The sequence below is a fragment of the Hyperolius riggenbachi genome, chromosome 5 (genome assembly GCF_040937935.1).
Source record: "Hyperolius riggenbachi isolate aHypRig1 chromosome 5, aHypRig1.pri, whole genome shotgun sequence".
NCBI lineage: Eukaryota > Metazoa > Chordata > Amphibia > Anura > Hyperoliidae > Hyperolius > Hyperolius riggenbachi.
Genome location: NC_090650.1, coordinates 186,282,576 through 186,310,367, shown reverse-complemented (window position 1 = coordinate 186,310,367; position 27,792 = coordinate 186,282,576). Strand labels below are relative to the sequence as shown.

The following is a 27,792-nucleotide window of genomic DNA, read 5'->3' as shown; positions in this document are numbered from 1 at the left end:
ACTAATCAAGCATGGCTAGTACTAATCAAACTCAACAAAGCTTGATCGAATTGTCTCAACTTTATTATGTATTAGCACGACAGCCCCCCTTCCTTTAATATATCGTTATTCGCCCACCAAAATGAATAAACCTCCTATTTTAACGCCAACACGGACAGAACAATGAAGAGAAAACTGCTGTTGCAAGAAAAAAAAATCGAAAACTTTACCATTTTGCTAACGTTTCCAAAGGACTAGCCACCAGATCAGCCTGAGGATAGAAGAAATGTATCACAGCCGCGTCACCTCACTACAGAAAAGAGGCTACGTCTCCGGAAACCTATGTCGGCAACCAATCACTTGCTTCTATTACCAGTTCCAAGAGCGCTGTCGTGCTTCCGTTCAGTGAACCTATATGATAGAGGGAACCTGAAATAACGCTCAGCTCGTCTCCTTCTAATTCTTTCAATGTGAATGACGGCAGCCATTTTCTAAAGCACAAAAGTTCACATTGTTAATGGTAAGTTACTCCACTAAGATGGCTCTTATATTCAGACAGCAGCAATAGCATAGGGATGTGTCAGACTGGAGTAAGGGACACGTCAGCGGTGTGGATGAGTGCACTGCACAAAATGAGACGATGAAATGAGAGCCGTCTGCATGATAGATTACTAATCAACTGAAGCAACACAAAAACGTGGTAGGCTGGCTAATTATACAAATCGTGAGGAGTGAGATTGGTAACTTATCAAATTGTGTTCCAAATTGATGTATGTGTCTGGCAAAAAGTTTGCCTTTTGGCATAGCTCCCAACTGTCCTTTTTTTGGAGGTACAGTCCTTTTAGCAAGGAAATCCCCGTTCTTTAGGGCTTAATTTCACTGAATGCACTGTGAGCCGCATTTTGGATCATATGATTTTGGCATATTGGAGGAACACTGCAAAATGTAAATTGCAATGCCCCTTCTCCACTACTGCATTTTTGTTTCCGTGCATTGCCCCGGAGCAGTGCTTTTCAGCGCTGCTACCTTTGGGCGCAGCCAGCGCCGCCATAGACTGTAATGGGAATCAGTCTATAGCGGCGCTCAGTGAGAAAGCGGAGCCGAAGTTGCTTAAAAAACATAATAATTCGACCTCCAGCAATCGCTGGAAGCCGAATTATTTCATTCCCCCACTATCCATGGCGGCCTGGAGGGGGAATAGTAACTTAAAACGCCCCGGACTTGTGCAGAAGCAGGACCAGCCATATAACAGCTGGATCCTGCGCCCAAGTGTACCAGCGCCAAATTCACATGTACGCGCATTGCCCTGCATTTTCTAGGTAAAGCTATATACTCACCGCAGCGATGCAGGAAGATGGATCTAGCGATGTCCCTCCACAACGAGCGCTCCCCGATCCATTTACCTGCCAGCAGGGCCGAGGCAGTGGCGAGAGAGGCTCCAGCATCAGGGTGCAGTGTAGGAGGGGGCGCACGACTCAATCAGCTATCATTCCCCTATTGTGTTTGGAGCAGAGATAAATAAGAAAAGGGGATACATGGCAGGGACTGCAAGCCAGATAACTATTGATTAAGGTGTTGGGGGCCCTGGGGATGGAGGGGCACACTTTGGTGTCTCAGCTTTGGGTGCTGGAGGCATACATTTGAAATCGGCGCAGGGCACAGGATACAGCAAGTATATGGCTTAGCCTGCTGCTGCACAAGTCCTGGGCATGTTAATTACTATTCCCCCTCCAGGCCGCCATGAATAGTGGGGAATGATATAATTCGGCTTCCAGCTATTGCTGGAGGCCGAATTATTGTGTTTTAAAAGCAACTTCAGCTCCGTCTTCTGATGGCGCCGACGTTACTCACTGAGCGCTGCTATAGCTGTAATTCATATTACAGTCTATGGTGGCGCCGGCTGCGCCCAAATCTTCCTGCGCTGAAAAGCACTGCTCTGGCTGAAGGACCTTGTTCCGGCTCTGCCTGCCGGCAGTTATGTGCCACATCACACAATAGGTGCAAACGAGACTTCAAGCAATCACGGTACTTTGGGCGGAGTTGTCAGGGATCTTAAAGATCAAATCCGCTGTGACAATCGTTATCTGTGCGCGTCGCTAAAAGTCATTAGGCTCCCTGCACACCGCAATTGATTTGCGATTCCGATTTGCAATTCTGATTTTTCCCTGAATGTTATAAACATAAAAAACAAAGCATGCAGCAACGATTAAAAATTGGAATATAAATCGCATGTAAAAAAAGATTAAAAATCAGCATTGGAAACGCATGCTGTGTGCAGGTAGCCTTAGGCTCCCTGCACACTGCAAATCCGTTTTCTGTTTCCGATACCGATTTTCAATTCCGATTTTTCCCTGAATACATTCAACCGAAAAACGGATTAAAAAACGCAGCATGCGGTAAAGAGTAAAAATCTGAGTCGGAGGTAAAAAGAGAGATAAAAAGCGGAATCGGAAATGCATGCAGTGTGCAAGAGGCCTTAGTGTGATTGCGCGCCTGTACCCATTTTTCAAGATTGTGGAAACGATCATCAATCAAAAAATTGGCAGGAAAATCACTGAGTGGGTATGGGTCTTAATAGTTCTTACCAGCAGGTCTGTGGGGAAATACCGGTAGTTGGGATCTCCCAGGCTACCTACTCAATAACTTTTTCTGTAGTATTAAAAATGTATCAGGTGACTATAAACCATCCCAATCCTACCCACAATGCACAATGATTTGAGGTTTTACACAGTAAATTACCATATATTGGGTTCTGTAGAAAAGTTCCAAAGTCCAGCAAACAGAGTTCAAAAGGCTCTAGACTACATGTAATTGGATGTGAAGTGAAAAATAGCACCAGGTACTTATAGGTAATAATAATAAAAAAAAACGTAATAAACGATACATCAATGCAATCATTTAACGATAAATCAACGTTCTCTCTTTTCATTTTGAATTTGCAAAATTTAAGTCTAAAATAATGTTTTTTTTTTTAACCGCCTTGTTACTGTACTTTTATTACAGGCAGAAAATATTGCAAGTTTCTTTCTGTTTTAAGAAGGCAAATTTCACCAAGCATTGCTTATTATTAGGAGGGCTTTTCGGTCTCTTTTGTCCCCCTATACATTCCTAGTGGTTTGGGTCATGCTGAGCTGCTTCGTTACTCTGTTGTACTGGTCCAAGCCCTATCCCATACAGCCATATCAATCCCTGTCATGTACTAATGAGGACCAAAAGCCAGAAACGGGCTGTCTACATGTGGAGTTGATGTGGCTGTGTAATATTAAAAGCTATAGGCTTGCTATACACCCGCGGTTCTGGATGCTTGCCAGGCTTACGGGGGTGAAAAGATAATTTGCATATTCAGTAGTGGTGCATTGTGGGTAACCACAAATGTTCACTGTTCACTTAAAGACAACCTGTAATGAGAAAAACATCTCCTGGGGAGTACTCACCTGGGGTGGGGGAAGCCTCCGGATCCTATTGAGGCTTCCCCTGTCCTCCTCGGTCCCACGGCGGCAGGGATAAAGTTCCCCGAACAGGGGGGTGTAAATATTTACCTTCCCGGCTCCAGCGCAGGCACAGTATCGGCTCTCCGCTCGGTGATAGACGGAAATAGCCGATCGCTGTCAGGCCGCTCTACTGCAAAGGCGCAAGTCTCCTGTGCCTGCGCAGTAGAGCGGACCTGACAGAGATCGGCTATTTTCGCCTATATCTGTGCGTAGAGCCGCAACAGCGCCCCTGCTGGAGCCAGGAAAGGTAAATAAATCAGCGCTTGTCGAGGGAGGATTGCCGGGCACTTCGGGGGAGCCAGTGCTGGATTGCCTGCAGCTATAGGGGATTGGGAAGCCTCATTGGGACCCTGAGGCTTCCCCCTCCCGAGGTGAGTACCCCCCAGGGGAACTTTTTTTTTTTGTTACAGGTTCTCTTTAAAGCTGAATTACTGCAAGTTTCTTTCTGTTTTAAGAAGGCAGATTTCACCAAGCATTGCTTATTAGTAGGAGTGCTTTTCGGTCACTTTTATCCCCCTATACATTCCTAGTGGTTTGAGTCATGCTGAGCTGCTTGGTTACTCTGCAGGAAACATTGTGAATTTGAGCAGTTACTTCAGTCATTAACTCGCTGCCATTTTGCTACTGAATAAAAAAACCATCAATACAATCGTAAACCTTAGCCAGTAGATTTAAACTAGCTACACTAGATTAAACTTAGCCGAGAAGGCTGATGACGACCACCTCTACTGAGAATCTGGCCCATATGTAATTACATTTTTCTCCTGACTTTTTTCCAAGGTGGTAGTTTCAAACTTGTCAATCGAGGGCCCTTTAAACCATCATCAAGCAAAAAAAAATACTCATTAATTTTGATAGTACTCTTTCATTTACTTTTTGGTACAGATACAGTAATAAAGTGTAACACCACACTGTTCCACAATCCTTTACTTCTGGTTATAGCTCATTTCAAGCACTTCTTTTGTCTTTGTATCATTTGTTTTGAAAAATATTGTCATGCTCATGTTAGAATTGTTTTAAAATTCATTGATTTAAACAAATGTTTTTTTTACTGTGTGTTTCTTCCAGCTTATGTGTTATCAGTAGTTATGGGACCAACTGTGCTCTTCATTCATCCAGACCTAGGGATTGGAGGGGCTGAGAGACTGGTTGTAGATGCTGCTCTTGCCTTGAAATCTTGTGGCTGTAAAGTACAGGTGTGGACAGCCCATTATGACGTCAATCACTGTTTCTCAGAAACCCTGGACTCTGGGATACCAATTCAGTGCTGTGGAGATTGGCTTCCTCGAAGTATTTTTGGAAAGTGTTTAGCTCTATGTGCATATATTCGCATGATATTCCTGGCCTTTTATATAGTATTTCTCAGTGGTGAGCAGTTTGATGTAGTGTTTTGCGATCAGGTATGTTACAGTTTTCTTGAAATTTTATTTTTCTGTTTTTTTTTACTTTTGTTTACTGTATTTTTCGGAATGTAACACACACTTTTTCTCCCCCAAAAATGGGGAGAAAAAGGTCCTGCGTCTTATATTCCAAAGGCAGGGAATCCCCGACTTCGGAACCGCCCGCTGATAGGAACCGCCGATCCGCCGCATTGTCTGGGACTCCCTGCCGTGTCCCCCTGTGTGGTCCGCTTGCCCCCCGCATGTCTCTGCTCCCCCTTGGCAACAATGACCTTCCTATGGATTCCAGTGCTGTGTGGCCCTCCTCCTCCAGGATGTCAGCGCTACACCTGTAAAAAAAAAAGTTAGCGGCAGAGCGGCTCACCTACCCAGATGCTGCGATCTGCAGACATCTCGCGTACCACGCGGCTTCCCCTAGTGACAGCTCCTGTTAATGACTCATTGAGTAATGGGGAATCACTCATTGATTTATTAACAGGAGCCGTCACTAGGGGAGCTGCGCGGCTTCCCCTAGTGACGGCTCCTGTTAATGACTCATTGAGTCATGGGAAATGACTCATTGAATCATTAACAGGAGCCTGTTAATGATTCAGTGAGTCATTCCCCATGACTCAATGAGTCATTAACAGGAGCAGTCACTAGGGGAAGCCGCGCGGTACGCTAGAAGTCAGCTGATCGCCGCCGCTGAATAGGTGAGCCGCTCTGCCGCTAACTTTTCTTTAACATGTGTAGCACTGACATGCTGGAGCAGGAGGATCACACAGCGGACCACACAGTGCTGGAATCCATTGCTCTGCTGTAAAGCTGAAATTGTTACTAAGGCTGAGTGGAGACATGGGGGGGGGCGGGGGTTACATGAGGACCACACAGGAGGGTTGAATGGGACACTTAAACACACACAAGGGGGGCAGGAGGGGACACAGAGACACACACACACACACAGGGGGACAGGAGTGGACACAAGGGGATTGGAGGACCACACAGGGGGGCTGGAGGACACACACACAGGACAGGAGGAGACACATGGGGCAGGAGGACCACACAGGGTGGCAGGAAGGGATGACACACACAGGGTGGGAGGAAGGGACATATAGTGGACACAGGATGACAATAGGGGAGAACATGTACAAGACGCTCCTGGAACATGGATGCACCAGGTTTAGTATATACTGTATACATTTTTCCCCCATGATTTTTGCCCTCTAAACCTAGGTGCGTCTTATATTCCAGAGCGTCTTATATTCTGAAAAATACGGTATATGTTACTGAATTCCTTATTTTCTGATCTTTTATGTTTTGTTGTAATATTTGGAGTCCTGCTTAGAACTCCAGGGTCAACTGTTAGATGGCAATGAATTAAATTTATGCTCTTAATCTAGAGACCTACAGCTGTAGGCATCAGGAGCCAGTAAACTTTTGCTTTCCATACTTCACTTTTGCTGTTAACCAGAATGAGCAAAAGTTCTATTGAGGCCTGGGACCCTCTACGCCCGTTTTGCGGCAATCGCAACGTTTGCGCCAGTGCCATGATTTCACTGAGATTCCTGGAGCGATTGTGATTTGTGTACTGTAGCCACTGATGTGATCAGGGCTGTGGAGTTGGTGCAATTTTGGGTACCTGGAGTCGGTGGTTTCATAAAACTGAGGAGTCAAAATCAGATGATTTTTGTACCAACTCCATAGCCCTGGTAAGTATTAACCACTTGCCGACCGCCCACTGTAGATTGGTGGCGGCAAAGTGGCAACCCCAGGACCACGTAACGCCAATTGGTGTCAGGTCCTGGGACTCTTCCGGGCCCGGGATCGCTTGCAGTGATGCGCGCGCATCCGCCGGCAATAGGCTCCGCCCACACGCGACGTCAACCCGCCGGCAGATCGGAAGCGCCGGTGGGTTGTTAACCCCTGGATCGCCACATCTAAAGCGTATAATACGCTTTGTAATGTATACAAAGTGTATTATACAGGCTGCCTCCTGCCCTGGTGGTCCCAGTGATCGAGGGACCACCAGGGCAGGCTGCAGCCACCCTAGTCTGCACCCAAACACACTGATCTGCCCCCCCCCTGCCCTCTGATCGCCCACAGCACCCCTCAGACCCCCCCCCTCCCTGCCCACCCCCTAAGACCCCTGTTTGCACCCAATCACCCCCCTAATCATCCATCAATCACTTCCTGTCACTATCTGTCAATGCTATTTGTTAGATTAGTCCCTTAACTGCCCCCAGGGGGCTCCTTATCACCCCCCCACACCCTCAGATCTTCCCTAGGCCCCACCCCCTGTGTACTGTATACATCTATGCTCCCCTATAATCACCTGCCAATCACCCATCAATCACCACCTGTCACTGCTACCCAGACCCGCTCTGATCAACTCACCAGTGCATTGCTTGCATATATTCTCCCTTGTAATCACCAACTGATCACCTATCAATCACCCAGTCACCCCCTGTCACTGCTACCCAGCAGATTAGACCCTAATCTGCCCCTTGCGGGCACCCAATCACCCGCCCACACCCTCAGATAGCCCCCCAGATTCGCTCTGATCAACTCGCCAGTGCATTGCTTGCATATATTCTCCTCTTTAATCACCTACTGATCACCTATCAATCACCCCGTCACTACCTGTCACTGCTACCCATCAGATCAGACCCTAATCTGCCCCTTGCGGGCACCCAATCACCCACCCACATCCTGAGATAGCCCCCCAGATCCCTCTGATCACCTCCCCAGTGCATTATTTACATCTACTCTCCCCTCTAATCACCCATCAATCACCCCCTGTCACCACCTGTCACTGCTACCCATCATACCCATCAGATCAGACCCTCATCTGTCCCTTGCGGGCACCCAATGACCGGCCCACACCCTCAGATCGCCCTCAGATACCCCCGATCACCTCCCCAGTGCATTGCTTGCATCTATTCCCCCCTCTATTCACACCCTGAGACACCCATCAATCACCTCCTGTCACCCGTTAGCACACCTACCCATCAAATCAGGCCCTAATTTGCCCTGTGTGGGCTCCTGATCACTCAGCCAAACCCATAGATCCCCCTTCCGATCACCTCCCCAGTGCATTGATTGCATCTATTCTCCCCACTAATCACCCTCTGAGACACCCATCAATCACCTCCTGTCACCCCCTAGCACTCCTATCCATCAGATCAGGCCCTAATCTGCCCCTCTGCGGGCTTCTGATCACCTGGCCAAACCCTCACCCGCCCCACCGCAGTGACAGAATTCTTTTTTTCTGATCACTGCTGGTATGACTTAATTGTGGCGAGACCAACCGTTATGCCACACAATACGCAACCGCCAATCCAAGAAGCTATTATGCCCAGCCTTTTCAGTGGAAGCCACTCCAAGATTCCGAATGAAACATTTTTTGGGGCCTTCTCCTTAACATAGGTCTAGTCAAAAAGAATGTATTGCGGTCTTATTGGTCTACGCACCCAATACATCACATGCCCATGTTCTCTGCTGCCATGTCCAGGTCACGATTTGAGAACATCCTGCGCTTCCTGCACTTCAGTGCCAATACAACCTGTCATCTAAGAGGCAACCCTGCTTATCACTGGTTCCACAAAATTCGGCCCCTCATAGACCACCTGTCATAAAAATTTGCAGATGCTTATACCCCTGAACAGTCATTTTTGAGGCATTTGGTTTCTAGACTACTCCTCACGGTTTTGGGCCCCTAAAATGCCAGGGCCGTATAGGAACCCCACAAGTGACCTCATTTTAGAAAGAAGACTCCGCAAGGTATTCCGTTAGGTGTATGATGAGTTCATAGAAGATTTTATTTTTTGTCAAAAGTTAGCAGAAATTGATTTTTTATTGTTTTTTTTTTTTCACAAAGTGTCATTTTCCACTAACTTGTGAAAAAAAAAAAATCTTTTATGAACTCACCATACACCTAACGGAATACCTTGGGGTGTCTTCTTTCTAAAATGGGGTCACTTGTGGGGTTCCTATACTGCCCTAGCATTTTAGGGGCCCTAAACCGTGAGGAGTAGTCTAAAAACCAAATGCCTGAAAATGACCTGTGAATAGGACGTTGGGCCCCTCAGCGCACCTAGGCTGCAAAAATAGTGTCACATGTGGTATTGCCGTACTCAGGAGAAGTAGTATAATGTGTTTGGGGGTGTATTTTTTACACATACCCATGTTTGGTGGGAGAAATATCTCTGTAAATGACATTTTTTTTTTTTTTTTTTTTTTTTTTTTTTTTACACAAAATTGTCTATTTACAGAGATATTTCTCCCACCCAGCATGGGTATGTGTAAAAATACACCCCAAAACACATTATACTATTTCTCCTAGCTATACCACATGTGTGACACTTTTTTGCAGCCTAGGTGCGCTAAGGGGCCCAAAGTCCTATGAGCACCTTTAGGCTTTACAGGGGTGCTTACAATTTAGCACCCCCCAAAATGCCAGGACGGTAAACACACCCCACAAATGACCCCATTTTGGAAAGTAGACATCCCAAAGTATTCAGAGAGGGGCATGGTGAGTCCGTGGAAGATTTCATTTTTTTTTGTCACAAGTTAGCAGAAATGGAAACTTTTTTTTATTTATTTTTTTTTTGTCACAAAGTGTCATTTTTCGCTAATTTGTGACAAAAAATAAAATCTTCTATGAACTCACCATGCCTCTTAGTGAATACTTTGGGGTGTCTTCTTTCCAAAATAGGGTCATTTGGGGGGTATTTATACTATCCTGGAATTCTAGCACCTCATGAAACCTGACAGGTGCTCAGAAAAGTCAGAGATGCTTCAAAATGGGAAAATTCACTTTTTGCACCATAGTTTGTAAACGCTATAACTTTTACCCAAACCAATAAATATACACTTATTGGATTTTTTTTTATCAAAGACCTGTAGCACAATACATTTGGCCAAAAATGTATATAGAAATTTTACTTTATTTGAAAAATGTCAGCTCAGAAAGTTAAAAAAAATCATTTTTTATTTTTTTTTTACAAAATTCATGTCTTTTTTTGATTATAATAAAAACTAAAAATCACAGCAGCAATCAAATAGCACCAAAAGAAAGCTGTATTAGGGACAAGAAAAGGAGGTAAAATTCATTTAGATGGTAGGTTGTATGACGAGCAATAAACCGTTAAAGCTGCAGTGGTCTGAATGTAAAAAAGGTGTCTGGTCCTTAAGGGGTTTTATGACTGCAGTCCTTAAGTGGTTAAACTAAGGAGTTGGAGTTGAGGAGTAGGAGCAATGTTGGGTACCTGAAGTTGATGGTTTCATAAACTGAGGAGTTGGATGGTTTTTTTTGGGTTTTTTGTTTTGTTTTGTTTTTTTCCCCGACTCAACAGCCCTGGATGAGATTGCTATGGAACTAGTAGGGGTCCACTTGTGTAGTGCAAAACTTCTAGTGGGTCCCAGGTTTTATGGGTATTTCAGCAAGATGATGGCTTCTTGACTACATCTGAAGGTCTCTGAACCTAGGTCAGTAAAGTGCAGTTATGGATCACTTTCACTTCCGAACATTTCCTATATCTATCAGCTCCTTCCTAATGCCTGACTGAAACCTTGCTCAAAAGGTAACCCCCTTATTTCCTTGTTGCCTAACCCTCTTCCCCCAAGTCCTTCCTTAAGACTAACCCCAACTACTTTTCCTGGGGGCTAACTCGAACTGCCCACCCACCTTGTAGTCTTTCTTGACTAATAACCATAAGGCCTTGTGCACATTATCACTGTAGTGTATGGGACAGCCATGCGTTTGGGCAAAAAGTGCGAGCAGCATGCGTTTGTGGACCGCACTGGTCCACAATGCATGTAGTGTGAACATCAGACAGTGCAGTCTATGCACATCTGATGTCGTGCGTGTCTGCCGCCTGCACATGTTGCGAAATGCGGACGTATTCCATTTTTTCCTAAAATCGTGCAGGCCTATCGGACATGCCGGCAAAATCTCATGCTGTTGAGGCCAATTGGGTGCATGTTGCTAACGGTGTGCGATATAGTGATGGAACCCTTGGCTGCTGTGCTCTCTGGTCAATGCCCGCATTCAAATACTTTTCCTGTCCGCTGTTGCCGAGAGTCCGCCACACTTCCGCATTTGTAATGCACGTGACTGTCAGCATATAGCACGTGAGGAGCATGTGTGACTTTACACACACGCCCCACGTGCTATAATGATGGCAGCCACATGGGGTGCCAATTCAGAAGTACATCGGACACTCTTTGGCATCTGACAGGTAAAGTATCTTAATGCATGGGCACTGGGGGGGCAAATATAAAATTTGGGCGGGCAGCTGCCAGTTGCAGCAAGGCGGTGTCATGAGGCCGAATCCCAAAAGATTTCATGCTGAAATTGATTGTGAATCAATCTGAGGTGCATGGGCAGCCAACAAATCTCTCACTGATCAAAATTCAATCAGAGAGAGATCTGTCTCTTGGTCGATCTGCCCATACATAGCTAGATGCATGGACACCCTAAGGGCCCATTTACATTAGAAGCGCTTTTCTAAGCATTTTGCGATTGATTAGTGGTTTTTAAAATCATTCACGTTCATTAAAATCGCAGAAAAATCGCTCCGAATTTTGCATACGCGATTGCAAAATTTCCACGATTTTTACCGCAGTTTTAATGAAAGTGAATGAAAAGAGCCTCTAGTGGGAATGGGCCCTAAAGGACAACTGAAGTGAAAGGGCTGACATTTTTTATCTCCTTTTAACTACTTTGGTCTCCTGGACGTACTAGCTACGCCCAGGAGGCCATGTGCGCGTCCGCGCGCTCCCGCGGCCGATCGCACGCGTGCTCCCGGCCGCGGATCGTTAGCCCACGAATCAGTGTATCGAGCTGTTTTGCCCGATCACTGATTCCTCTCCCCCGCAGAAAAAGCGACAGCTTCTTTCAGAAGCTCCGCTTTTTCTGGCTGTTGCGTCTCCCGTGCGTCCCTCTAAGCGTATGCTACGCTTAGAGTGACGTCATGTAAACAAACTCATCTTGTGGCCAAAAAGTAATACTACATCTGAAATTTAAAAAAAATAAAAATTAACACACATTTACATTATAAACACATTGTTTACCTCCCACCCTCCCAAAACTACCCAAATAAAATGTTTAATATAAAAAAAAAAAAAACCATTACAATAAAAAAAAAAAACATGTAAATATTTACCTAAGGGTCTAAACTTTTTAAATATCAATGTAAAGATGAAATATTTCTATATTTTTTTTATTCTAAACTTGTAAATAGTGATAGATGCAAAACGGAAAAAATGCACCTTTATTTCCAATTAAAATATTGTCGCCAAACATCGTTATAGGGACATAATTTTAACGGTGTAATAAACGGGACATATGGGCAAATACAATACGTGAGTTTTAATTATGGAGGCATGTATTATTTTAAAACTATAATGACTGAAAACTGAGAAATAATGCATTTTTTCCGTTTTTTTTCTTATTCTTCCTGTTAAAATGCATTTACAGTAAAGTGGCTCTTAGCAAAATGTACCCCCCAAAGAAAGCCTAATTGGCGGCGGAAAAAACAAGATATAGATCAGTTCATTGTGATAAGTAGTGATAAAGTTATAGGCTAATTAATGGGAGGTGAACATTGCTCGGATGCATAAAGTGAAAACGACTGAAGGCTGAAGTGGTTAAGCAAAACCAGTTGACTGGCTGTCCTGCTGAACCCCTTATACTTTTAGCCATAGACCCTGAACAAGCATTTAGCAGATCAGGTGTTTCTGTCAGATCTGACAATATTGGCTGCTTGCTTTTTTCTTGTGTGATTCAGACACTGCTGCAGCCAAATAGATCAGCAGGGCTGCCAGGCAACTGGTATTGTTTAAAGAGTAACTGTCGGGCATAACATCAAAAGTCAAATCTTTATTTTTATCTGGTAAATGAATAATAAGGATGCTAACTAGGCAATCCAAAAGTCAAAAAGTCATTTTTATTTTTATTCTGCATAAAACATCATCATTCTCCAGTTTCCCTGGCTCTTATTTGGTACATCTGCCGCACAAAGGAAGTTGCAGGACTTGCTGGGTTTTCTTTTTTTTCTTCTTTACTTTGCCCTCAGACTTAAAGGGACACTGAGCTCAACTTAAAAATGAAAATAGTACTCATCCGGGGCTTTCTCCAGCCCAGTGCTGGTCGGGAGGTCCCACGACGGCGTCCTGGCTCCTCTCCTAGTCCCCACTCCGGAATGGCTGCCCAGCGGTAGCCCGGCGACACTCGGCAGAGTGTCGGGCTCCATCTTCCGCGTATAACGCGGCTGACAACACCACGCCGGCCGCCTCGCGTCATCACAGCGGCCGACGATTAAAGCGCGCATGCGCCGTACTTTCACGCCGGCCACCGTGATGGTGCGAGGCGGCCGGCGTGGTGACGTCAGGCGCGTCATATGCGGAAGAAGGAGCCCGACACTCGCCCGAGTGTCGCCAGGCTACCGCCGGGCAGCCATTCCGGAGTGGGGACTAGTAGAGGAGCCAGGACGCCGTCGTGGGACCTCCCGACCAGCACTGGGCTGGAGAAAGCCCCGGGTGAGTACAATTTGCATTTTTAAGTTGAGCTCGGAATCCCTTTAACTAATGCAGCCTGATTAGCTGAAACCTCTTTCCCTCCCGGTTTCCCCTCCCACACCTGTTTCCCTCTGATTGGCTAATATTTCTCAATGCACTTTCTACTGCAGAGCTGAGTGGGAGTGTCTGAAAACTGGGAGGGGGGTGAGCAATGATACACAGACAGAGTAAGGGAGGAAATGATGTCAAGATTGGCTTCAATATAGACACAGACAAAATGGAAAATCCCTAAGAAGAATTTTCTCTTTTTTTGCTATAGGAAAATCACTAAAATTTTTCTGATTATAGCATGGCTGACAGCTTCACTTTAAGAGTAGAGAAGGAAGGTCCGCACCAATGTCTCCACAGTCAAAGGTTTATTCAGGATATATCCAGATACAATTGAAAGCATGTGACTGACATGTTTCGGTAAAACATGTCATGTTTCCCAAAACATGTCAGTCACGTGCTTTCAATTGTATCTGGATATGAGTGACACAGACTGGGTGATGGGGCTGACGGAAGCCTCAGGTGAGTATAAATCCTTGTGCTAGCTTTGTTGCAGGTTAACTTTAAAGAGAACCCGAGGTGGGATTTAATTATGTTAGTGGGGCACAGAGGCTGGTTGTGCACACTAAGACCAGCCTCTGTTGCCCCATGGTGTGCCTCCAGGACCCCCCTGCGCGCCGCTATACCCCCCGCAGTGCTAGCGACACACAGCGTGTCGCCAGCACGTTTACCTATGCCTGTCTGTTAGCGCCGCTCCTCCGTATCAGCGCTACCCGCCCGCATCCCTTCCCTCCCGCTGATTGGAGGGAAGTGACGCGGGCGGGAAGCGCCGATACGGAGGAGGTGGGGGAGCGGCGCTAAGGCATAGGTAAACATTGTGCTGGCGACACGCTGTGTGTCGCTAGCACTGCGGGGGGTATAGCGGCGCGCAGGGGGGTCCTGGAGGCACACCATGGGACAACAGAGGCTGGTGTTAGTGTGCACAACCAGCCTATGTGCCCCACTAACATAATTAAATCCCACCTCTGGTTCTCTTTAAAGGGATACTTAAACAGCAAGTGACACTTATGCTAACCTAGAAAAAAAAAAACACATTTACCGTATTTTTCGAACTATAAGACGCTTCGGACCATAAGATGCACCTAGATTTAGAGGGCAAAAATCAGGGGAAAAAAAATATACTAACCCTGGTGCATCCATGGTGCAGGGGAATCTTGTGGAGCTTCCTATTTTATTTTTAGCATGTTTTATTTGCCTGTGTAAAGCTGACATGAAGGCATAGAGGGAGATCAGCAGTGAGTGGCAAGCATGTGAGCATAGCAGAGAAGCTGTGAGCACCATATTCAGGGAGAAGAACTAGCAGCATTTAATTGTCTGCACCCTGCATATCTAAAGCTGACTTGTCTGGTAAAGCGATAGAGAGAGATGAACAGCAAGTGAGAAGCTATGTGAACATAGCAGAGAAGCTGTGATGTGAACATAGCAGAGAAGCTGTGAGCACCATATTCAGGGAGAAGAATTAGCAATGTGTTAATGTGTCTGCCCGCTGCCCACTATAAAAATCTTACATGTCGGGTGAAGGGAGAGATCGCTGAGCCGCTAATATAGCAGTGTGAGTTGCGGTGAGGCTGTGAGCTTTGTCGGGGGAGAGGATCCAGCTGATTTTATTTGTCAGGACGCTGCTACCATAAATCTGACATGCCAGTGAAAGGTCAGAGGGAAATGAGCTACGAGTAAAGAAACGTGCATAGCAGAGAGGCTGTGATCTTTATACACGAGAAGAACTAGCAGCTTTCCATTGTCTGCACGCAGCCTATCTATAGCTGACATGCCGAGGTGAAGGGACACAGAGAGCTGAGCGGTGAGTGTAGCAGCGTGTGTATCACTCGGCTTCTTGCAAGTTGCTACACTCACTGCTCAGCTCTCTGTGTCCCTTCACCCCGGCATGTCAGCTATAGATAGGCTGCGTGCAGACAATAGAAAGCTGATGGTTCTTCTCGTGTATAAAGATCACAGCCTCTCTGCTATGCATGTTTCTTTACTCGTAGCTCATTTCCCTCTGACCTTTCACCGGCATGTCAGATTTATGGTAGCAGCGTCCTGACAAATAAAATCAGCTGGATCCTTTCCCCCGACAAAGCTCACAGCCTCACCGCAACTCACACTGCTATATTAGCGGCTCAGCGATCTCTCCCTTCACCCGACATGCCAGAGTAGGCAGCGGGCAGACAATTAACACATAATTACCATCTTCTCCCTGCAGGCGGACCTCACAGACACTCCGTCTCCAATATGCTCCGTGAAGTTGCCGCGGAGACAGTGGACCAGCCTAAATTTGTAGCATTTGGACTAGAAGATGCACTCACTTTCTCCCCCCGATTTGGGGGGAGAAAAAGTGCGTCTTATAGTCCGAAAAATACGGTATAAGTAGATTGATACTAGTTCTACTTAAATAACAGATGTATTATTACACTGTCCACATTATGATTCCTGTGAATTGTATAAAGGAAAAGCAGAGAATCCTAATCAAGGCAGTTTCCATCTTTGTTACCTTTGACCTCCTGAAATAATTTCCTCCCTCACTTTTTTCTCCTCTTGCTAATTGTGTATTTGATATCCACCCTCCTCCCAGAGTCTTCAGACACCCCACTGAGGTCTATACTAGGAAGTGCACTGTCTTATGTCATTAGAATGAGGTGGAACTAAAGGGAAGAGGCGGAATATATTATAGATAAAAAAGACCCCCAGCATGCAACTGTTTGGTAATGGCACTTAAAGGTCCAGTGCTCCTAAGGTTTGTGATAACTCCAAACCATAACAGCAGAAAAAGTTTTGAATGCAGGATTAGCATCTTTATCACGTAATACACTCAGACCAGTTGCTGTTGAAATTTGATTTTTATGTTGACAATCCCACTTTAAGTGACTTGGGGAAAAAAAGGGTTTTACTTAGATGGTGCTTCTACCATCCCCCTGCAGCTATCCTGTGCCTGCGCAGCCACTCACCTATGCTCTGGTCCGCCCCCCCCCCCCCCCAGCGGGTATGTTTTGTTTTCGCCAACTCGAAGGGCCACTGCACCTGCGCAGCCCTGGCCAAGCGTATCCTTGCATGCATTTTCATCCGCAATAGTGTCCTGCGCCTGGGAGGCAGGACTATTGCACATCACCATTTCCTCTTGCACAGCACCCTGTAGCAGAGTGTGCCTTCAGGGTAATACGCATAGCTCTTCCCCCCAAACAGTGACGTGTTTCCTGCTGGACAGGAAGTACCTCACTTTTTTCGGCCAATCGGCACATGCAAGCTGCCCTGCCACAGCAACCATCTAAATAGAATTTTGTGGTGCCATTGACTCCAGTGCAAATGCCTGCTGCGAGGTATTGCTTGGTCTTGCAAAGTCTGTCGCTTCCACTTTCGCTGCATCATGTTGCACCGTGGATAGTGTGGGCAGTCTCATAGATAGATATCGGAAAATTGATACTTACCTTCCGTAATTTTCCTTTCCTGGATCAAATGGGTATTGGCTCCCCCCCGAATCCTGATAGGACAGATCACCTATAAGTTTTCCAGAACCACCCCCCTCCAGCCATTCTGGTGAATATCAGTCCTCGAATGGACAAGAGGGAGGGATTCGTATGCCGCCATCGTTTGATCCAGGAAAGGAAAATTACGGAAGGTAAGTATCAATTTTCCGATTTCCTGGACCAAACATGGCGGCATAGCTATGGGATATAACAAATCACACTTGAGGGAGGGAATTCTGCAACAAATTAACACTTTATTCATACTGACAAAACAGCTCTCCCAAAGTCAACAGATGACAAGGAAGCAGGATCAACATGATAATGTTTTAGAAACGTATTTACAGAGGACCATCCTGCCGCTTTACAAATAAATTCTACAGACACCTTTGAAAAACAGGCCCAGGAAGCAGACATGCCCCTGGTGGAATGGGCACGAACTTCATTTGGAACAGGTAGTTTCTTCAGAAGATAAGCTTTCTGAATAGCCTTAACCAGCCAAGAGGCAATAGTCCTGGAAGTCACCGATCTTCCCTTCCTAGGGCCCCTAAAGTTAATGAACAGGTGCTCTGAATCTCTGAACGGAGCTGTAGCCTCCAAATACACCCTAATAGATTGGCCTACATCTAAGGGATGACAGACCCCATCAGACAAAAAAGTAGGTAGGGAAAGTTCCTGGTTTATGTGGAACATTGAGGCCACCTTTGGTATATAATGAAAAACTGGCCTAATGATAACCCTGTCCTGGAAAAATTCCAATAAGTTGCTGGAGCAACCGAGAGCTTGGAGATCTGATACTCTCTTTCCAGATGCCATAGCGGTTAAGAAGACTGTTCTCAGCGTTAACTCTTCCAAGGATAAGGCTTGCAGAGGGAAGAAAGGCGGTGAAGACATGACCTCCAACACCAAAGAAAGAACCCACTTTGGAAAGAAAGGCTTCCTGGGAGGACGGATTTTCAGAATTGCCTGGATAAACTGCATCACCAAAGGGTGAGTAGCCCATCGATGACCTGTTAATGTTGACAGGGCAGAGACTTGAACTTTTATTGCCGCCACACTAAGGCCCTTTTTCCACTCCTGTTTGAAGGAAATCAAGGATGTGCTGGACTTCCGGATTCATGCTATCAAATCCTACTCCTAGTGCGTAACCCACAAACTTTTCCCAAATACGGTAGAAGGTGGAGTTTGTGGAAGGTTATCTTGCCTTCAGCAGGGTTTCAATTACTTGGCTGGAACACCCGATGTCTGCATACCTCTTCCTCTCAACCTCCAGGCTGCTAAACTCAGCTCTTTGATTCTCGGATGCAGGAGATTCCCCTGAGACAGAAGGTTTTGATTCGTTGGTAACCTGATTGGATCTTCCATGCTGAGAAAGGTTGCCAGGGCAAACCACGGTCTCCAGGGCCAGAAGGGAAGGATAGCGATGATCGTGCATGACTCTCTGCACAGCCTCTGAAGGAATCTCGGAATGAGAGGAAACGGAGGGAAGGCGTATCCTAGTGTGAAGTCCCATGACTGAACCAGACAGTCCACTCCCGCTGCAGAGGGATGATGAAAACGGGAGAAGAACTTCTGGACCTTCTTGTCCTGCGGTGAAGCCCATAAATCTATTTGTGGCTGACCCCACCTCTTGGTTATCTTGACAAAGATCTTCTTGTCCAAGGACCACTCGTGGGGATCCGCAAATTCCCTGCTCAGATGATCCGCCAAAGTATTCTGCTCCCCCGGTAAATAGGTTGCTGACAGGTCTGACAAGTTTTTTATCGCCCAGGTCATGAGATGGGTAGTCTCCTGGAGGAGGGACCGACTCCTTGTCCCCCCATGCCGTCTGATATAGGCCACTGTTGTTACATTGTCTATCTTCAGCATTACTGATTTCCCATAGACCAGGTGCTGAAAGGCCTTCAACGCCATGAATGCCGCTCTTAATTCCAGGAGTTTGGAAGGTACCCCCTCCTGTACAGACCTCCATCTGTCCTGTACATGGATACCGTTGCAATGGGCTCCCCAGCCCCTGATACTGGCATCCGTTGTAATCACTACTGGAGGATCCATCTGAATTTGACGATAATTTCTCAACTTCTGCTCCTTGGTCCACCAGAGGAGGGACTTCTTTACCTCTAGAGGCAGGAAAAACCTCTGACACAGGTTCTTCCTGTTCCAGTGAGCTAGGAAGAAGCTCTGGAACCTCCTGAGAAACCAGTGGGCCCACTTCACCATTGGTATTACCGATGACATAGTCCCCATCAGACTTAGACAGTACTTTGCTGATACACTTGAGACCTGTAGAATCTTCCGAACTTTGTTCTGGATCGCCCATACCTTCTGGTCTGGTAAGCAAATTTGGTTCTGAACTGTCCGGAACCTTGCTCCTAAAAATACTAGGTCCTGGGAAGGCAAAAGTTGGCTCTTCTTGGTGTTGACCAGCCAACCCACATGCCGGAGTAAATTGAGTAAGATCTCTTGATGTTGTAACAAGCTCTGGTAGTCTTGGTGGAGCAAAAGGATATCGTCCAGGTAGTGATAAATTCTCAATCCCTGGACCCTCAGATACGCAATCACTGGAAGCAGTATCTTGGTGAAGGTTCTCGGCGCTGTGGACAGGCCGAAGGGTAGGCACCGGAACTGGTAGCATCTTCCTTCCACTGAAAATCTGAGGAACCTCTGGAACTCTTTCCTTATGGGGATGTGCAGATAGGCATCCGATAAATCCACAGTTGACATCCAGTCTCCCACCGTTATCATAGAAGTTATTGACTGTAAGGACTCCATTTTGAAGTGTTTCACTCTTATATGCTTGTTCAGGAACTTTAGATCGAGAACTGGCCTCCAGCCTCCTGAAGACTTTTTTTTACCAAGAATAGTGGAGAAAAGATTCCCTCCTGACTTTCCTTGGATGAAATGGGAACAATAGCTTCCTCCCTTAATAATGTCTGTACGAAATCCATCAGGACAAGATATCGCTGTTTGTCCTGAGGAATCCTTGTGGATGTGAACCTGAAGTGAGGAGGCCTTCTGCTGAACTTCCAGGCGTGTCCTTCTTTTAGGGTGTTCACTACCCAAGGGTCTTCGATTATTCCCACCCAAGACTTCCAGTAAAGGTGCAGCCTGGCTCCCACCTGGGAATCTTGAGTGGACGTCCCATCAAAAACGCTTTTGACCTTGATGGGCATCGGACGAGGCCTTGTTCTTCAAATTCCTCGCAAAGGTGGCCTGGGTGCCCTTCCAGTTTCTGTTAAACTGCCTATTTGGCCTGTAAGATCTTGATTGTTGAAATCTGTTACCAGGATTCCTTTTAGGCGCCTGTTGCCTAAATGGTCTCTGTTTCCGGTCCTGTGGAATCAAACCTGACGTCCGGCCCGTCACCTTCGAGATTGCATTATCCATCTGAGGGCCAAACAGGTATGCTCCATCGAAAGAAAGCTTGCACCAGTTTGCTTTGGAAGCTGAATCCGCTGACCATGGTTTTAGCCAGAGAGCCCTTTTGGCCGTCACACTATATAACATCGACCTTGCCGCAGACCTGATGACATCGATTGCTGCCTCACCCATAAAGTCTCCATTCAACTTCAGTTCCTCTAGTGCTTTAATTATTTCCTGCTTGTCTGCACCTGAATCCAAGGCCGATTCAATGTTGTCCACCTAAACACGGGTAGCCTTTGCTACAGAGGTTAAAGCGACAGCTGGTTTGCACGCGGCTCCTGCCGCTAAGAAAGGTTTCTTGACATCTGTGTCAATCTTCCTATCTGATGGTTCTTTGAAGGCTATAGCATCTTCCATAGGCAGCATAACATGCTTAGCCAATCTGATGATTGAGGCGTCTACCACTGGCGCAGAATCCAGAATCTTTGTATCCTCTTGTCTTAATGGGTACAGTTTCTAGAATCTGTTATTAAAGTGAACCTCCGGACTAAAAATCGACTCAGCAGAACTGAAAAGGCCTGGTGTTTCTTTAACAATTTCCAAGCATCAGAACTTTGTTTCTCTTATCCAAGCCTCATTTTTAGCTGCATAGAAGAAAACTGCCCGGGCTTTTTTCCCCTGATGCTGTGCAAAGCATGATGGGATTTCTGATATTGTTGCTCTTGTTCTGCTGTTTTGGTGCAATTTTTTTTTTTTTTACATTTTGAATTTGACATTTGAAGCCTAGAGTGTGCAGCTGGGAGGGGTAATCAGGACACAGGACAGTTGGAACTGTGTCTCATGCTCCCTGTCACCTCCTTTCAACCAAAAAGATGGCTGCCCCCATGACAAAGATGGCAGCCCCCATGAATCACAAACATTTGCCTGTTCTTTTAAAACAGGGTGGGTAAAAATTATATTACCTATCTATTCTAATTAACATAACTAATGTAACTTAATGACAGTATGTTTGTTTAGGCTGAAGTTCCCCTTTAAGTGATGCCTTCTGCTCCACCTTGCTCCATTCTTTCATGATCACCTCCTTAATGATCTTCATAAAAGGGAAAGCTTTTGGCTGCTGCTCCAGGTGTGGATAATATCTATCCGGTTCCTGAGCCGAACTTTCCTCTTCCTGCCAGTCAATGGCTGATTTTATAGCGGACAGGAAGGCTGGAACTAGGGTGAAGTTAAAACCTCCCTGTGACCCTTCCTCCTGAGAGAGGGGGTCCTCTACTACAGCCTGAGGTACTGCAGCTGCCGCCGGCTGTGGAGGCAACATTCCTTGAAAGGTCTCCTGGACTGCCTGTTGAATAAAGTCTAGGACCTGCTGATTATCAGTGTCTCTATCTCTCCCTAATTCTGTAAAACAAGACTCACAGGCCCTCTTATCAGGCATAGCCGGCTGTGTACATGACCAGCACTGGTTCTGAGTTGGCCTCTGAAATGGCTCAAGGGCATCTGATTCTGGAGAAATATTCCAGTCTTTACGAGCCCTTTTCGGGGATCTGTAGTCATAACGTCCCCTCTCTCTGTATGGAGAATAACGGCTCCATTCAGGAGTCCGCCTTCTTCTAGAGTCCCTGGAATGTCTTTGCCTAGATCTTGATCTGGAGCGGTAATCCCTTCTCCTTGAGGAATCTCTGTACTGCCTTCTGCTTCTCCGACTCCTGCTCCGAGACCTGCTCCTTCGATCTCTAGAAGACTTCTTTCTTTTAGCTGATCTGTTGCGGGAACGATGGCTCCTGCGTCTATCCCTTGATCAAGATCGCGACCGTCGGGTCTTAGATGGGGAACGGTTCTTGGGCACCGCTTGATGACTTCCTCCTTCCCCCGGACTGTGTAAACATGAACAAAACATATATATGTGTATGTTCCAATTTCCTCCCCATAAATCAATAATCAAGGGGAACTGCACTCTTTTAAAACACTTTCCCAGAGGAACCCTGTGCCAGGATATTAAAACTTAACACCCTTGTGTGTAAAATAGAAAGACTGCATTTAGCAGTCTATACCTCTCAACGACCACCTCCTCTGCATGCCCAACAGCATCCATCTCTCTGTTTAAGAGAAAGGATCAGGCATATTACAACCAGGCTGACACAAACCAGGCAAATAAAATCCATCAGGCAATGTCACTCGCTCTTTACCTTTGTCCAGAAGACCGGTGACCGATTTACAGGCCGGGTGCCAGAAGTATCTCCCACACAAGAATCTGTAGCCAAGGCTCCAGGAACGTTCACCGCAGCTCCTCCGCGCAGAGACGCCAGGAACCATCGGCTTGCGCTTCCTGAATGTCCATATGCGGAAGCTCGGCCAATCAGAGCTCAGTGACACCAAATCTCGCCTCTCACGAGACTCTACGTCACTATGCGCACACAGAGGGGTCAGGCGGCGCCATCACCGAACAGGGCAAGCCGCACCTCCAGCCGACATGCTGGTACACACAGAGGACGCCATTAAACCCTGGCTGAACCCGCTGCACAGGTAAGCTCAAGCAACCTTAAAGGAAAATAAACGAATAGAAAAAAAACCCAAAACTTTAGAAAACAAATACAGGTGAAACTGTCCATTCGAGGACAGAAAAAAAGAATGGCTGGAGGGGGGTGGTTCTGGAAAACTTATAGGTGATCTGTCCTATCAGGATTCGGGGGTGGAGCTAATACCCATAGGTATGCCGCCATGTTTGGTCCAGGAAAGATGGATAGATAGATACAGTGGCTTGCAAAAGTATTCAGCCCCCTTGAAGCTTTCCACATTTTCTCACATTACTGCCACAAACATGAATCAATTTTATTGGAATTCCACGTGAAAGACTAATACTAAGTGGTGTACACGTCAGAAGTGGAATGAAAATCATACATGATTCCAAACATTTTTTACAAATCAATAACTGCAAAGTGGGGTGTGCGTAATTATTCAGCCCCCCTGAGTCAATACTTTGTAGAACCACCTTTTGCTGCAATTACAGCTGCCAGTATTTTAGGGTATGTCTCTACCAGCTTTGCACATCTAGAGACTTAAATCCTTGCCCTTCTTCTTTGCAAAACAGCTCCAGTTCAGTCAGATTAGATGGACAGTGTTTGTGAACAGCAGTTTTCAGATCTTGCCACAGATTTTTGATTGGATTTAGATCTGGACTTTGACTGGGCCATTCTAACACATGGATATGTTTTGTTTTAAACCATTCCATTGTTGCCCTGGCTTTATGTTTAGGGTCGTTGTCCTGCTGGAAGGTGAACCTCCGCCCCAGTCTCAAGTCTTTTGCAGACTCCAAGAGGTTTTCTTCCAAGATTGCCCTGTATTTGGCTCCATCCATCTTCCCATCAACTCTGACCAGCTTCCCTGTCCCTGCTGAAGAGAAGCACCCCCAGAGCATGATACTGCCACCACCATATTTGACAGTGGGGATGGTGTGTTCAGAGTGATGTGCAGTGTTAGTTTTCCGCCACACATAGCGTTTTGCATTTTGGCCAAAAAGTTCAGTTTTGGTCTCATCTGACCAGAGCACCTTCTTCCACATGTTTGCTGTGTCCCCCACATGGCTTGGGGCAAACTGCAAATGGGACTTCTTATGCTTTTCTGTTAACAATTGCTTTCTTATTGCCACTCTTCCATAAAGGCCAATTTTGTGCAGTGCATGACTAATAGTTGTCCTAAGGACAGATTCCCCCACCTGAGCTGTAGATCTCTGCAGTTCGTCCAGAGTCACCATGAGCCTCTTGACTGCATTTCTGATCAGCGCTCTCCTTGTTCGGCCTGTAAGTTTAGGTGGACGGCCTTGTCTTGGTAGGTTTACAGTTGTGCCATACTCCTTCCATTTCTGAATGATCGTTTGAACAGTGCTCCGTGGGATGTTCAAGGCTTTAAAAATCTTTTTGTAGCCTAAGCCTGCTTTAAATTTCTCAATAACTATATCCCTGACCTGTCTGGTGTGTTCTTTGGACTTCATGGTGTTGTTGCTCCCAATATTATCTTAGACAACCTCTGAGGTCATCACAAAGCAGCTGTATTTGTACTGACATTAGATTACACACAGGTGCACTCTATTTAGCAACTAGCACTCATCAGGCAATGTCTATGGGCAACTGACTGCACTCAAACCAAAGGGGGCTGAATAATTACGTACACCCCACTTTGCAGTTATTGATTTGTAAAAAATGTTTGGAATCGTGTATGATTTTCGTATTGGTCTTTCACGTGGAATTCCAACACACACAGCCACTTTTGCAAAGCGACACATTTATATGTAAAAGGGGGCTAAAGAGCACTTTGGATTAAGCAACTAGAAATTGCTACACATTTCTACATTTTGTCAGAACTATATTACATTTTTTTGTATTGTTCTAATTTTTACAATTTCTGTTTTGCTTCACTTTTTTTTTTTTTTTTAAGGTGTCTGCTTGTATTCCTGTCTTCAAACTGGCTAGGAATAAAAAGCCTGTTTTATTTTATTGCCATTTTCCTGACCAACTCCTTACTCAGAGGATTTCGCTAATTAAGAAGATCTACAGAGCTCCCATTGACTGGCTGGAAGAGACGACAACAGGCATGGCTGATTGCATTGTTGTCAACAGTCAGTTTACTGCTAAGATATTCCAAGAAACATTTTCGTCATTATCACATTTAAAACCAAATGTCTTGTATCCATCACTTAATGTTAGAAACTTTGAGTGTAATGTTCTTGATGATCTTGGTGAACTTGTTCCTAAAGGGAGAGAGATTATATTTCTCTCCATCAATAGATATGAGAGGAAGAAAAATCTTAATCTTGCTCTTGAATCTTTATGTGTTCTACGTGACAAGCTGAGTACTGTGGACTGGGAAAATATTCACCTAATCTTAGCTGGGGGTTATGATGAAAGAGTTAAGGAAAATGTTGAACATTATGAAGAGTTGAAAAACCTTGCCGCAAATTATAAAATTGGTAGCCATATTACTTTCCTAAGATCATTTTCTGATAAGGAAAAACTTGATCTCCTTCATAACTGTACCTGCATACTTTACACCCCGAGTAATGAACATTTTGGAATTGTGCCTGTTGAGGCTATGTACATGAAATGTCCAGTAATAGCTGTGAATTCAGGTGGCCCTTTGGAATCAATTGTGGACAATGTGACTGGTTTTTTATGTCCTCCTATAGCTGAGGCCTTTTCTGAAGCCATGGAAAAGTTTGTCAAAGACCATACTCTTAAAACTACAATGGGGATGTCTGGACATGCCAGAGTTAAAGAAAAATTTTCTTTCGAAGCATTTTCTGACCAGATCTATCATTATATATGTATGTTAACTGGTTATCAATGATTAATGTTTTGTTTGAAATCAGTGGAATGTTAAACTTGAAATCTTGTACAAAATGTAGGAATACAGATTTGCTATACTTTATGTGAGAGTAGGTAGGTATTATTAAATTATGCTATGGTACCTAATACACTTTTTCTCAAGTTGTATGCCCTGAGTTGTTTAGGTTATTCATTGTGTAAACCGGAATGATTATTTGTTTACTGACTCTTGCTATTTATCCTGAACCACCAGCAAGGTTCAGAATAAATATGTTTCTAATTTGCTTAAGTTGTTTAGTTCGTATTGCATTTTAGTATTGCCTTCTAAAAACAAAAAGTAGCAGTTGTCAGTAATTAAACACCCATAATGCTTGACTTCAGGGCAGTTCACTGAGTTCAGCAAATCCTTTTTCTGCCATTGGGCTCTATTCACAAAACTTATCATAGATGATTTATTTATCATCTAATTGATAAAAATAACCTTTCAGCACATTTACAAGCAAAATAATCACTCAAAGTATAGCAAGTTGTTCCTGATTAACTTCATTCATTTCAATATTACTTTTCTTAAGCTAATTATATATATATATTGCTCTTTGGAAGTTTAAAAATGTAACGTAAATAAAGTGAAAATGGGTGAAAAAGCTTTGTGAATCATGCCCACAATGAGCCAAGCACGCTTCTAGAACTGCAGGTTCAGAGTGGACCTATATTGGACAAAACTAAAAATGACTATCTAAAATAAGCCAAACTGTGACTGTAAAATAAACTCTAAAAACAAAAAAATAATCTGTGAGGGCTTTCACATTGGAGGCGTTTTTCCTCCTTTTTTATGCGCAGGCGATTTTTAAAAATCGCCCCCCCAAACGTTTGTGCAATTAAGATCTATGAGAAGGTTCATATCAGCGCGGGTCGTGGACTGTTCGTTCAGTAAAGCGGTGCGTGGACCATTTTTGAGGCAATTCTGCCTTAATGGAAGATATAGGAGAAACACAAAACGCTCATAAAATCGATTTGTGCAACGATGACGTTAGCGTTTTTAAGAATAAATACATTGTATTTATTCTTTTCCGGTTCAAAGAGTTCACTTCCTGACTGACGTCAGGAAAAAAGCAGAGCATGATCTGGTCCGTGATACTGTGCAGACGCACTGTAAGTGCTTGTCAGCCACCTTTAGGGAGATGCAGCACTGGAACGGCCTGGTGGAGAAGGATGGGAGAAGCCTCTGGATTACCCACTTTTTTTCCCTGCAGGTATTCTTTAAAACATGATTTTTTGGGGGGTATTTACATAGCACTGACATTTTCTGCAGCACTTTAAAGTATATATTCTTGTCACTAACAGCCCCCCCCCAGAGGGGCTCACAATTTTATCCCTTCAAATAGTCCTATGTCTGTCATACACAGATTGCATAGAGAAAGATTGCTGCATTATTGGGTAAGTAGGAGGAGCTTTGTGCCAATCCCCTTCTGAGACAGGACTTTGGGAGTTTATTACACAGATGGCATGCCAGGTAATTGTAACTTTTAGGTCAGATCAGACCCTAATCTGCCCCTTGCAGACACCCAATCACCCACCCACACCCTCAGATAGACCCCCTCTGATCAACTCGCCAGTGCATTGCTTGCATATATTCTCCCCTGTAATCAGCTACTGATCACCTATCAATCACTCATCACCACCTGTCACTGCTACCCATCAGATCAGACCCTAATCTCCCCCTTGCGGGCACCCAATCACCCGCCTACACCCTCAGATAGGCCCGCCAGACCCCCTCTGATCACCTCCCCAGTGCATTATTTACATCTGTTCTCCCCTCTAATCACCCCTGTCACTGATACCCATCAGATAAGACCCCCATCTGCCCCTTGCGGGCACCCAATGACCGGCCCACACCCTCAGATCGCCCTCAGACCCCCCTGATCACCTCCGCAGTGCATTGCTTGCATCTATTCCCCCCTCTATTCACACCCTGAGACACCCATCAATCACCCCCTAGCACACCTACCTATCAGATCAGGCCCTAATTTGCCCCGTGTGGGCTCCTGATCACTCGGCAAAACCCTCAGACCCCCTTCCGATCACCTCCCCAGTGCATTGATTGCATCTATTCTCCCCTCTAATCACCCTCTGAGACACCCATCAATCACCTCCTGTCACCCCCCCTAGCACTCCT

At 45.4% G+C, this 27,792-nt stretch overlaps 2 protein-coding genes across 3 annotated transcripts in view; one reads left to right on the top strand and one right to left on the bottom strand.

Moving 5' to 3' along the window:
• Positions 1-322, bottom strand: part of SEC61B (SEC61 translocon subunit beta) — a 34,040-nt gene extending 33,718 nt beyond the window's left edge. The window contains exon 1 of the mRNA XM_068236489.1: positions 210-322. Coding sequence (XP_068092590.1) covers positions 210-212 — 3 coding nt within the window. The 5' untranslated portion in view covers positions 213-322. The remainder of the gene's footprint in view (positions 1-209) is intronic.
• Positions 301-25,784, top strand: ALG2 (ALG2 alpha-1,3/1,6-mannosyltransferase). 2 transcript variants are annotated; one of them, XM_068236488.1, is made up of 3 exons: positions 301-499; positions 4,539-4,870; positions 24,730-25,784. In XM_068236488.1, the coding sequence occupies exons 2-3, from the start codon at positions 4,559-4,561 to the stop codon at positions 25,636-25,638; spliced, it is 1,221 nt and encodes a 406-aa protein (XP_068092589.1). In that variant the 5' UTR covers positions 301-499; positions 4,539-4,558; the 3' UTR covers positions 25,639-25,784. The 2 variants fall into 2 exon arrangements, with proteins under 2 accessions (XP_068092589.1, XP_068092588.1); XM_068236487.1 differs by lacking the exon at positions 301-499 and adding an exon at positions 565-679.
• Positions 25,785-27,792: the final 2,008 nt, after the last annotated feature.